Source organism: Syngnathus scovelli, chromosome 16 (assembly GCF_024217435.2).
Source record: "Syngnathus scovelli strain Florida chromosome 16, RoL_Ssco_1.2, whole genome shotgun sequence".
NCBI classification, from domain to species: Eukaryota; Metazoa; Chordata; class Actinopteri; order Syngnathiformes; family Syngnathidae; genus Syngnathus; species Syngnathus scovelli.
Window position 1 is genome coordinate 9,981,012 of NC_090862.1, and position 12,108 is coordinate 9,993,119.

The window sequence follows — 12,108 nt, forward strand, 5'->3', positions numbered from 1 at the left end:
GTGTGCTCGTGTTCACAGTGGCCTGGTTGACTGTCATCTTTCCGGACTCTGCTGTGCATCGGGAGCGGCTAGCGTGCTATCACTCTTATTGTTCATCTTCTTGTTTTATTTTTCCTGTGTTGTTTACTTGTATGTGCGTTGTGAACTCTGTCTTATCTTTCCGGACTCTGCTGTGCATCGGGAGCGGCTAGCGTGCTATCACTCTTATTGTTCATCTTCTTGTTTTAATTTTCCCGTGATGTTTACTTGTATATGCGTTGTGAGCTCTGTCTTGTCACCCTGGGATAGTGAGAAACGTAATTTAGATCTCTTTGTGTGTCTTGACATGCGGAGGAATTGACAATAAAGGAGACTTTGAGACTTTGACTTTGAAAAGTATGTCGAAGCGTGACGGGAGGGGCACAATTCAGAAAACGTGCTCAGCTCATCGAAAAAATGCGATTTAAGAAATAAAATTAAAAATGCTTATAAAACCTAAACCAAACGTTGCAGGTGGTCATGGCTTTAGAGTGCCGAGATCAACTCGGCACTCTAAAGCCCCCAAGAGCACTTTTTACTATGCTAACCTAACCAGAGTTACGGGAGGGGCACAATTCAGAAAATGTGCTCAGCTCAGCCTAAGTGAACTGCTAGATTCATCATATTCTGCGTCAAAAGAGGTTTCTGAATCGGATAAAATGATGCCAATATTCCCGCTAGAAACGGAGCTGTCGCTATCATCTGCCATGTTGTTTGGGTTTGTTGACATTCAGATGTACAACTTGTGACGTCACAGTAATGGCGTCGCCAGTTTGGCTTCGTGCGGGACCCGATCGATAAACTGGCATTTCATTTCAGCTTTATTCTTAGTAATCGGTGTCCATTTTTAATTTCCAATGCGGCAAATGTGTTTACTTTATACATTCTATCAAATTCCGTTCTAATTGGAAAAAAAAAGGGATGTCTCTAGCCCTTTAAGGAGCAGGCGGTGGTGACTGTCATAGAACACTTGGCCTCCATTTTTATGAACACTTTGACTTAGTATGCTACTGTCTTAACGTTGGTCATGCATGATGGCATTTGCAAGAGCATTTTGGGGCAGAAGTTTGAGAAACGTGTGTGTGTGTGCGTGCGTGTGCGTGTGTGCGCGTGTGCGTGCGTGCGCGTGGTGTGCGCGCGTGTGTGTGCGTGCGTGTGCGTGCGTGCGCGCGCGCGTGTGCGCGCGCGTGCGTGCGTGCGTGCGTGCGTGTGTGTGTGTGTGTGTGTGTGTGTGTGTGTGTGTGTGTGTGTGTGTGTGTGTGTGTGTGTGTGTGTGTGTGTGTGCGCGCGCGCGCGCGCGCGTGCTGGTGGAAAAAGGACATGCTCCTTAAATCAGCCAAGTAACTGCCTGCCCTGGTGGAGGGAGACGCAGCAGCATCAGGGAGACGCGAGGGGAGGCGCAAGTGTTGCGGAGCTGCACGCCGCCTCGCTCGCTTGCTCGCTCTATATTAAGCAGCCGCTCACACGCTCGCTCGCTCTCACTCCATTTGGATGCCTCGACGCCAACGGATCACTACTTTTCGCCCCGCGCCTCTTCCTGTTGCATTCGTGATTTTCGAAAGGGTTTTTCCTCTGGATTACGGGTTTCTCCCCTTTTGGGAGGTGCGTATGAGGTTGTGAAGTACAAGTGCACTGCGCGTCTGGCTTTCCTTGGGATTATCACACTTTTTGAGGAGCAGCGTGGAGTAAACAATAAACACCAACGACGACACGCGCACACACAACACTTGATTCACGCAAAGGTCGACTGAAGCAGCCCCAAAAGCTCTCGCTTTTTCTCCCCCGCCCTGAGGGGATGGTCGAGGGTCGCCGGGGTCAGGAGCGACTGCGCGGCTCCTCCACGGTCGCTTCATCTTGTCTGGGGTTCATTCCAAATTAAAAGGGAAATGAGAGCCGCAATTTACTATTACTACTTCCTGCTGTGGACGACGTACCTTCTGCTGGCCACCGCTCAGGTAAGCAGCCCCAAGAAATAACTATGCGCTCGAGTTGTCCAACCCGCTACGGTTATTCTGGGCTTTTGTCGCCTATTTTGTGTGTAGCCTGAGCCAAGTGGGCAAACTCACGGGTACGGCTCCGGGTGATATAAATAGTCGCCGAGAGACGACCACCAACCAGCACTACGAGTGGGCTTGGTTGTCGAGGCGCCTTTCCTACCGCGGGGGCGAGCGCAACAAAGTGCCGCGCACTTTTGCACGTCTACTGGCTGCATCGCCAGACTGCCTCATGCAAAAACAATTCAATGCAGTATTACATGTAGGTGGGCGGGGGTGTAGGCTAAAATATGAGTAATGATCAACTTAGTATGTCCAACGCGCTTTTTTAACTGCAATTGCCACGCACACGCATCTCTAACTCTTTCTCCCCTTGTCACCTCCTCCTCGCGTGCCGGGTGCTGAAGGAAGTGCAGCACTTTCCTCAGGAGCTGATCGACAGATTGTCCCGCAGTGAAATCCACAGCATCAGCGACCTCCAGCGGCTACTCGAAATTGACTCCGTAGGTAAATTGCGCCTTATGAACGTTTGTGACGTATGCACAGCGCTCGGCATGTCCACCTCAGTGTCGAGAAATGTGGTACGTCATGCTCAGCAGTCAGCGTAAATGTCTTTTGGACACACACTTTATTCAACGGAGGCGTGCCACTCCAAACCGTTTTGGACTCCCAATATCGCAGTTGTGCACGTGGCATCAAAGCAAAAAATTGTTTGGATGCAAAGTCAAAAGAGCCAAGTCTCTTCTCGCACGCACAATTTGGACGCGGATCTCTCAGAATTCACGGAATCCCTATTTTGAGCATTGAGCAGTATTCGTTAGGAACGTTTGTCGGTCAGCCGCATTTGCATCAATGCACGGCGTTTTTACAGCACGTACGATGTTTTTGCACCACGCTTGCTCGTTAGCTTTCGGTCAACGCGGCCACAACGCCACGACAAGCGATGCACATACTTTTTGTTTGGTCGCATGTATAACCCTGAGAGATGAGCATTGACGTGGACTTTGGTTGTTAGGACGTGAGTGGCCGATTGCGCATCCTCTCCATTTCAATGACAGACCAGCAAGTGTCCATGAAATGTTTGACTGCACATCCAAATTGACTTGGAATTAATGCTGGCATGAGCGTTGCCATAAAGCAAGGTGTCGCGTTTGGCCTAGACTGCACGGGCGCTACTCTCTTGGTAATTGCGTGGGAGAGGTACAAGGAGGCGCGTCACCTTGGGCCTGTGCCCACGCTTTTGCTTTTGCCGTGCCGCTTGCTCGCTGGCCGGATGGCCAGGTTCAAACACGCAGCGCGGGATGACGAACGAATTACGCAGCGTGTTTACGGAGGGGCCGCGGGCGTCTACACGCACACAGGTCGACCCCGCCTCGCCCGCTGCGCAAACACTCACGCTCGGGTCGGCTCGGGATGTGAGCGGCCTTTATTATTTCATTGCGCCGTCCTCTGTAATATTCGGGCGGCAACCAAAACAAGCGTTATCAGATAACGAGCCGAGAGGGTGGCTTTGCTGGGCGAAAACAACCGCTCGCTCATTGAGAAAGGTCAAGAGTGAGCAAAACCGGCGCAGGCAAATGAGTGCCGTGCGTCAACGTGCCGACTCAGCTGGGCAGCGCCGACGTGATCAACTCGCAACGTTCCGTTTGTTTCTCGTTTGAAAAGGGAACTCATTTTGATGGCGCTCTGGCGCTTCATTCGGACCAAATGGGGGGGGCATTCACCCACGTTAACACCAGCACCTTCTGTTTTGACGAGGTACGGGAAACGATGTCATCGAGGCCTCAGAGCCTCGCAAGAACCAGCGCGAGCGACAGCACCGGCACAAGAATTCTTCCCGCCACCCGGCTTACGATGGCGACCTGAAGAGCTCGCAGCTACATGGCCGCCGCCGCCGCAAGAGAAGCATTGGTAAGACTGGCGCAACGTCGCCGTCGCTACGCACCGACAGCCATTGGCGGGGGATCCCCAACCTGGCCCACCAACAGACGAAATTTGCATCTAATTGACGGTGACCCATGGGAGCCCAAACTTTCTCTCAAAACGAGGCAAGGCGTCCGTTCCGCAGTCGGCGTTACAAATACTTTTGTATTCTTGATTGAAGAGGAATTAGTAATACAAAAGAGTTTTCACTACGGAATTAATAAAAATGAAAAAAAAAATTTTTTCTCCTGCTGCACTCAAGATCCGTTATATATAAATATCTGTGTCTACTTTATCATATAAAGATGTTAGATGTTATAAAGAAGTGACTCAATTGAGCTCCACTCAAGACTATTTGCAAAGATTTGTGGGCTTTGTGATGGCAGCACAGCTCGTCTCTTTGGTGGACTTTTGATGAGATGCGAGACACGCGTCAGGAGAGGAATATGTCCTTGAGCGTGGAAATTCCAGACATTCAAGGCGTCAAGTTGCAGCTCGCCGAGACCTTCTGTCACATTTCTTCAGCAAATGTCGAGCACCCGCTGCGATATCTGATCGAGAGGGTGTGTGCGTGTGTGTGTGTGTGTGTGTGTGGGGGGGGGGGGGGGTATACGAGAGAACAAGTGAGAGAGAGAGAGAGAGAGAGAGAGAGAGAGAGAGAGAGATTGTGCGTCGTGCGACGTGTTCTGGCCCGATGGCAGCCCGCTCGCTTTTGCTCCGATTTCATGTTGTCCGCTAGGCGAGGTTGAGCATGCCGGAAGCCACTCAAAAAGGGCTTCATTTCTCACGTCCGTCGGATTCAGAGGTCTGGCCTCAAGCCCTCGGCAACATGTTTGGGCTCAAATCTCAGGAGAAGACTATTCCAAGCAGCAAGCGCATTCTTCCGAGGCGAGAAAAATGAGTCATCAAATAGTCGTCTGCCAAAAGGGCACACCTTGGGCAAATTTGAGATGAGCTTTTCTTTTGCTTGCACCCAGTGGAGGAGGCGGTGCCGGCAGCGTGCAAGACGCGGACGGTGATCTATGAGATCCCCAGGAGCCAAGTGGACCCCACCTCGGCCAACTTCCTGGTATGGCCGCCCTGTGTGGAGGTGAAGCGCTGCACAGGCTGCTGCAACACTAGCAACGTGCGCTGCCAGCCCTCGCGCAAGCACCACCGCACCGTCAAGGTAGGCGCCCCATGCTAACGTACCTAGAATTGCTCTTTGCCAGCCAAGGGAAGCTCACTCCGTTCAATGTAAACCTCACTCTCTTCTTTTTCAAATTTGGATTCCATCTCAGCAGCAGACTTGCAATCTGGAGCCTTTCAAGCGAACTCGGTGACCCCGCTTGACGGCCTGCGAGCCTAAACTCAACCAAACCTTGTTGGTGGCCACATCCGATCTTCTTCATCCACTAAAATCCATAAATGTATTTCTCATGGCTGTCTGGCGAGTCTGTCTGTTTCTCTCTTTGTCTTGTCCGGAAGCCTGGAGGACAAACGCCGCCGTGTGACAAAAAGCCGAGGACTGAAAGGATTTGATTTTGGTTGGGGTGGTGTTAGGGGGAGCGCACGGTTCACAGAAGCCCTTTTCTATTCAGCGTCAAGATCACGGACACGCTGGTCTGCTGCAGTATTTATTCGCAGCTTCCGGCAGAGCTGCAGGCAGACCTGGAACCTTCCTTGCCTTGACACTATTGTCTCTGCTCTCCCATCAACGCAATTTAGGGGCATTGGTGGGCAGCGCATTTGGTACCTGGACCTTACCTGCTGTAAAATACACTCAAACTGTTGTGTGGCCGCTCGCTGTCGGGATTTGTTGCCAAACGTAGGCCACTGCGATATAAAGAAGGGAAGGGATTTTTAAGCCCAAGATCATGAGCTGGAGCCTAGGCTAGCTAAGGCAGGGGGCAGGGGGTGCTTCCTGGACCCATTTTTTTCTTTTGTCCAAAATCTTCGCACAGTCTCGCTTCTTTTCTATTCACGTCCCCTTGGAATAAACGTTCATTTTGTGCATGTATTTGAAACGTCCTGCTGCTTGTTTTGCTTGCACCAGGCCGTGTCGAGGAAAAGAACACACCCGCTGCCACTTTGCATTTCTCCAAACACACTTTGATTGATGTATTTTATGTTTATAGCTAGCACTTTCTTCCTCCATGCATGCTGTAAAAGCCTGCCCTGTGAATCTGGCAAGACACCAATCATTAGTACGACCAGACTTCAACTGTATGAACCATTGGCTCTTCTGCCTCTGTGTCCTGTCTTACCCATACGCTTGAGTGTGCTCTGGCCTTCTACGTACGAATGCCGACACCTCTCTGCTTGTTCTCCCAGCAGTGGAGAGGCTGCGACGTAGCTCAAGCTCATTCGGCTTTACTCTTGACGAAAGCCAGGATGAGGCACCGCGGACCTCCGGTGAGGCCGATGGATTTTGGAAAAGTAGTCTCTGTATATGTTTGTCTCATCTCATCCCTATGGCGTCACTTTGCAGGTCCTCTGGGGTCACCTCTGTTTCAACGTCAGGGGGAGATTGTTTTCATTCACTCGTGTGTAAACTCCCCCACCGCAGCGTGGGCCGCAGAGCAATGTCCAGGCCGAGGAGTCGCTTGACGACCGCCGCGCCGGCCAGATGGCTTCAGTTACTACCGTATTTTTCGGAGTATAAGTCGCTGGGGGGGTGACTTATACCTAGGAGCGACTTATATGTGAAATTATTCATAAATTTTCAAAATTCAAAAATCCACAACGTAGTGAAACCGCGATAAACGAACGAGGGATTACTCGCTAATTTGAACTGCGACTAACGGTGTTATTTATGTTATAGTTATTCGGATAACTGTTAATGTTACGTCAGGCCCGTTCTCAGCTCCTCGTTTGTGTTTATGTCACGTTAGCATATCTTATCGTTTAGCCTTTTGTTGCTGGTTCATTCCTGGTGTTGGATTTTGTCAAATAAATTTCCCCCAAAATGCGACTTAAACTTCGGTGCAACATATATGTTTTTTTTCCCCTCTTTACTGTGCATTTTAGGGCTGATGCGACTTGTACTCCGAAGCGACTTTCAGTCCGAAAAATGCGGTATTTGCTTCAGTTTTTCTTTCCTTTCTTTCCTTTCTCCACTCCCCGGCACCCCGCTGGACTGTGAGATGAAGTCATCGTTGTCGACTCTCTCGCTCACCCTTTCCAGCCGTCAGCCTCGGTGACCTTCTCCATTGTTCTGCGGGGGGGGTTGTTCTTTGATATTTGATCTGGCGCCTTCTGCTGCCCTCCAATATCCACATCTGGCGAACCGTCATACTTGAGGAGTCGTCTTTGCGGGCATTATGGCTCACCTCCAGACGTTTGTTGTCGGGGTGCGTGATAACCCCGCCGCTCGTCAGCCCGAGCGCATGTTGAGACGGGTTGAAGAAGAGGGCAGTGGCAGGTTGTCTCACCTCTTTGCACTTCTCCCCTCCCACCCTCCTCGAAAGATGGCTTTTCTTTCTCGCCGCCTCAGTTCCTCTGAACTCTTTCTTTTTGCGAGGCACAAGCTCGTATTGTCTCGCTGGCCTAATTTCCTCGCCCCCAGCCAGCGAGCTGCCCACTTGGTCACTTGTAATCAATGTATTCTCTAAACAGACCCGCAATTTTATTTATTTTGGCTCCATGTTTTTGTCCCTCTTCCAAGCCTCTTGGTGTACATCCACATCCTCGTTTTGTTTTCCTCCTTGGAAGGCATGAGTACAACTTTCCCTTCTGTCATCCTCTCATCGGCACTCAGGGAATTCCCAATTAAAAGCAAGCAGGACAATTGGCTTCACACAGGGGGGGGGGGGGGGGCGCTAAGCAAAGTGGGTGCATTTCCCAGAGCCCCCGGTCTCACCCCAACCCTGCGGATCAGATATCATTCCCCCAAGCCACTCCAGGGGCTCTTTCTCAGGGCCCCGGCTTTCAGTTTGATTTATACAAAGAGTGTAGGGGCCCACTCGTCGGAGCATGGGGGTCTCTTTTCTGATGTGTGTTTTATGTGGGAAGTCATTGACTGCGTCGGATAAGGAGCCTTTGTACTTGGTGCCAAAAAGTGCCCGCTGAATAAATCATGCGTGCCTTCCCTGTTAACACCTTTCACAAGAAACACGGGACAAAGTACATGGTGCAGGAAATTTTTTAAGCAAAGTATGGTTACACCCTCATTCACTCCAATATGAAGGCTGAATCCTTTTTTGCCTTGCTTTGGGAACAACAAGTCAAAGAGACTTGATGCAAAAATACTGATCAGTAGGAATTTTGTCAGTTGGTGTTGATGACTTGCCCCCTGAAGCAAAAATGGAGTGCGCTATTGTGACATTGTCAGTGCTGACAGTCACTCAAAAAGTTGATCACTCACATCGTCCGCCTGCGCCTAAATAGCCGTCCATTGAGTGCTCAATAGCGGAAAGTCAAAAATAGCAAACACGGTTCCCCGAAAGCCGTCCTGCCTGCAACAATCTCCATGGAAACCTGTGAGTCAGGATGGAACACGATTGGTCTCATCTGACACTGTTTTTCCAGGTTAATCAATGCCAGGCCGTCATACTGTTCTCATGTTTTGTTCCCAACAATAAACCCTTGACACGGTCTCCGTGCCCTTATCTGGCTCGTGTTTGCGTTCCTTCGGCGGGTAACCTAGAAACTTGATGTTAATAGGTAACGCATGAGTGTCATCCCATCCCATCACAGAAAGCATGCGGCAGAGTGACTCGTCGCCCATCATCGTGTCAAGGTTCCATAATGGCAAACGGGCATCTCCCAGCTAGACGCCATTGTCCTCTGTTTGCTCAACACATACCACCGGTTCTTACTCAGCCCCCCCCCCCCCCCCCCCCCCCCCCCCCCCACACACACACACACACACACACACACACTTTGGGGCAGCCTCCCTGAGCTTTTACTTCACAGCGTCGGCATGAGTGCCATTGTGCTTTGTTTGAGCACGTGGTACGTTCTCTCGTCTGCCTGACTCATTCCCCGCCGAGTACTGGGCCAGCACAGGACGGAGGAAGCAAGTCTCTCACAGAGGATTGTTGCTTCATATCCTCTCCCGTGCAGTGAACTGAACTTGAGATGAGGTGAAGCAGGAGGATGGCTGGCTTGGGTTGGGTTGCGCTGTGCTGCAGTGGGATATTGTTTCCATATGCCACCCGGGGGCTGGCTGATGAAGGTGGAAGTTACCTGCCTGTAGCGCACAGAGCCGCCTCCCCTCTTATGCAAGCTGTCTGTACAGCTCCAATCAGGCTTCCAGGCTGAAGGCTCCAAATTCCTGCACTTGTTGTTGCTCTTTGCTACGTTTCAGAAAGGACCGTTCTCTCGCTGTTATCTGTAAATCTGTCTGAGGGTTGAATGGGGCAGACCCTTCTCCTTCCTAGACCTACACCCCAGCTGCACCTTTTGGGCTCGTCTCTCCAGGGTAGATGCCTTTCAGGGCTTGGTCAAAAGTCTCCATGGCCAGGTGTCCTCGTGCTTTCGTTTCAGTTGACATGTCGGGACACGGTGGGCGAGTTTGTGTGTTTGCCTGGAAGCGAATGCTCCAGGCCTCCAGTTGAAGCATACAGTGGCCAGGCGATTTCCCGCTCTGTCCTACCGGAACAAAATCTTTTCCTTGTGCCATAGAATTGCTCCTGCAGCTAAACGTTGATTCTTCGGTTGATACGGCTTGCGAGGACAGCTCAGATAGCACCCAGTTAAGCGCTGACCTCGGCTGCAGCGTTCTGCTCAACAATGACCAAGCTTTCTCCTCTCCTCGTCCCTTCAGGTCGCCAAGGTGGAGTATGTCAAAAGGAGGCCCAAGTTGAAAGAGGTCTTGGTACGGTTAGAAGACCACCTGGAGTGCGTGTGCATGTCGCAGCATCACGCCGCCGCGGAGCACTCGGATGCAGAAACAGGTAAACCCTCTTACCTGTCTCTCAGCTGCACTTGAGTGAGGCTCTTTTCACTCCCATGTTCGTCTTTGCTCTGCTTCAGTTTGAACGTTGTGTCGTTTTGGGGTTACTTTCGTCCATTCCGGCTGATAATCACATGACGGCTCGTCGGTCGGTTTACATTTGTCTCGTGAGTCGCACTCTCGTGCCAATGTCGCATCAAGCAAGCTGTTAACTTCAAAGCTAACAACTCCAGGAAGCCCGCAATAGACTGAAGGAAATAACTCCAAAAATAGACTTGCTTGCTGTCCATCCCGAGGGACGCTAAAGAGACATCGTCCTGCTGCAGCTCCATATTTGCATTGTCCCAGATGGCGGAAGAAGGCCTCCGTAAAATGTTTGCCACACGTTTTGGGGAGTCGTTTGGGCACATTCGATGCATCAATCAAGTCCAATGGCAAGCCTTTCTGTGGCTCGCATGTCAGGAGAAGAAAGAGGCTACTGTTGTCCTTTGTACACTGTGCTACAGAACAGCGAGATTTCACAGCTTGGCTTTCTCCTGCCATACCTTTATTGTCTCCGGCTGGACCTGCCTGGTTGGTGCTGGGATGAGTGTAATTCGCACTGAGTTAGTAACGTATAAAACCGATCTGCTGAATAATTTAATCATGTGTAATATTCAGTTTTTCTCACGGTGCAATAACAATGTCATCTTGAGTGTAGTCTAGATAGTTTTACGCTTATGAAAAAAAGTAATGACTATTTTCAATCCAATTTCTGTGTTCTATGTTTTAGCCTCCTGAAATAGAAATAATAGAAATATAACCATTTTGTTTTGAATTCTAAGTGTAAAGCGACCACATGGGGAATAATTCTACCTTATGAGGCCAATTTTCAGCCAAATGTCTCATTTGTGGGTGTGGTCTAACATTTGGCTCTCTGCTTCCCCCCTCCAGTGGACGTGAGGTGAGGACATCAGTGTGGGCTCATCGTTGCCACACAAGGAACTTATACCTTAAAGACGGACGAACTAAGAAACAATGATGCCAAAGGTGCTCTGACCCCCCCTTTAAAAACAAATCACAGTAAAGATGATCCCATGACGAAGCAATGGAGCAATAAGAGACAAGGAAAAGCGGCGTCGGTTGACCTCCCTGCGGGGCTGGAAAAGTATCCCGCCCCTCTTGGGCAGCAAGGCGACGGTCGATGCGGCCACCCAGACGCTCTTTTCAAACTATTTGGACTTGAGGACGCTTGAGAGAACTTGTCCAATTTTCTGCATCCTATTTTTATTATTTCTCTCTTGTGTGTTCTTTGGACAAGCATGTGAGGAGATGCGGGAAAGCCGGTCGCAGGAAGATGCTTTATTTTTGCTATGAAATATATTACACTCAGTTTTCATTGGTTATTGAATGTCCGCATGTAATCCATTTGGGCAAGGGGAAAAAAAACGCTGTCGGAATTGTATGCAGGCAAGTTATTTTTCAGCCATATCACTGTAATGCTGATAAGGACCAGGCCCGCCCAGTCTGCTGTAACACACGCACACACTCACGCACACACTCAAACACGCACACACACGCATAGCAAAGTTCATGAGCGACAGAACAAGCAGAGCACGAAAGCGGCCCCGAGCTTGCTGTGAGCCCAACCCCGCTTCGGACGCACGTCAAATAGCAACATTTGCTCGCCAACGCCGGTCCCGGCAAGCCACCCTCAAAGCGCCACAACCGGGCAAAGTCCGACACTTGTAACCTGGGCCTTATTTATACGCCACCGCGTGTCTTGCCACTGTTTGTTTTTCCTTGCCATCCGGACAGCAACAACAAAAAATGAATTCAAGTGTTTTTGTTGTTGTTGTTTTTTACAAAGAGAAAACACAACAATCCTTCCTATTGGATAAAGATTAGTGGTCATCCTAACTTATCTATTTATGTTCAACAATAAATCTATTTCTGTTCATAAAGTGTTGTCTGAGTCTTGATTTGAAGCAGCATGAATCGGAGACGGGAAAAATTCCCACGCGCACATGGAAAACAAGCGTGACCGCACTTCAAGGGGGCATCGACCACCAAACTTTCATGACGATAAAATGTTCTATGCAAACACGCTATTCTAATGAACAGTACAAACTCTGGAATACGCTCAAAAGCACAGAGGTGGCAATATAGGCATCCATCTCTGTGTTCCTAAAAAACAAAATAATACAAAGTCCACAATTGTGAAAGGTCTTGAAGGACCAAAGTCAACATTTGTTTTCCCCGCCAGCGCAAGCGACCTTCAAAAAACCAGTCCGTCAACTCAGGATGTGGATAAGA

The 12,108-nt window shown here is 49.9% G+C and overlaps 1 protein-coding gene across 5 annotated transcripts; it reads left to right on the forward strand.

Annotated features, from left to right (window-relative positions):
- Positions 1 to 1,381: 1,381 nt before the first annotated feature.
- On the forward strand, positions 1,382 to 11,756 carry pdgfab (platelet-derived growth factor alpha polypeptide b). Of its 5 annotated transcripts, none has more exons than XR_007486762.2 (6): positions 1,382 to 1,973; positions 2,420 to 2,519; positions 3,771 to 3,923; positions 4,913 to 5,103; positions 5,216 to 6,329; positions 6,406 to 8,524. XR_007486762.2 is itself a non-coding variant. In XM_049745108.2 (6 exons), exons 1-6 carry the CDS (start codon positions 1,905 to 1,907, stop codon positions 10,758 to 10,760), a joined length of 657 nt encoding a protein of 218 aa, XP_049601065.1. In that variant the 5' UTR covers positions 1,387 to 1,904; the 3' UTR covers positions 10,761 to 11,756. The 5 variants fall into 5 exon arrangements, 4 of the variants coding, with proteins under 4 accessions (XP_068509503.1, XP_049601066.1, XP_049601068.1 ...); XM_049745108.2 differs by lacking the exons at positions 5,216 to 6,329; positions 6,406 to 8,524 and adding exons at positions 9,685 to 9,814; positions 10,747 to 11,756 and having other exon boundaries at positions 1,387 to 1,973; XM_068653402.1 differs by lacking the exons at positions 4,913 to 5,103; positions 5,216 to 6,329; positions 6,406 to 8,524 and adding exons at positions 9,685 to 9,814; positions 10,747 to 11,756.
- Positions 11,757 to 12,108: the final 352 nt, after the last annotated feature.

What these genes read in the sequence shown, in the direction of transcription:
- pdgfab (XM_049745108.2), top strand. Translation starts at nt 1,905, where the DNA reads ATGAGAGCCGCAATTTACTATTACTACTTCCTGCTGTGGACGACGTAC. An exon ending in CCGCCGCAAGAGAAGCATTG is followed by an intron (nt 3,924 to 4,912) that starts GTAAGACTGGCG and finishes GCTTGCACCCAG; the next exon opens with TGGAGGAGGCGGTGCCGGCA. An exon ending in AGCACCACCGCACCGTCAAG is followed by an intron (nt 5,104 to 9,684) that starts GTAGGCGCCCCA and finishes TCGTCCCTTCAG; the next exon opens with GTCGCCAAGGTGGAGTATGT.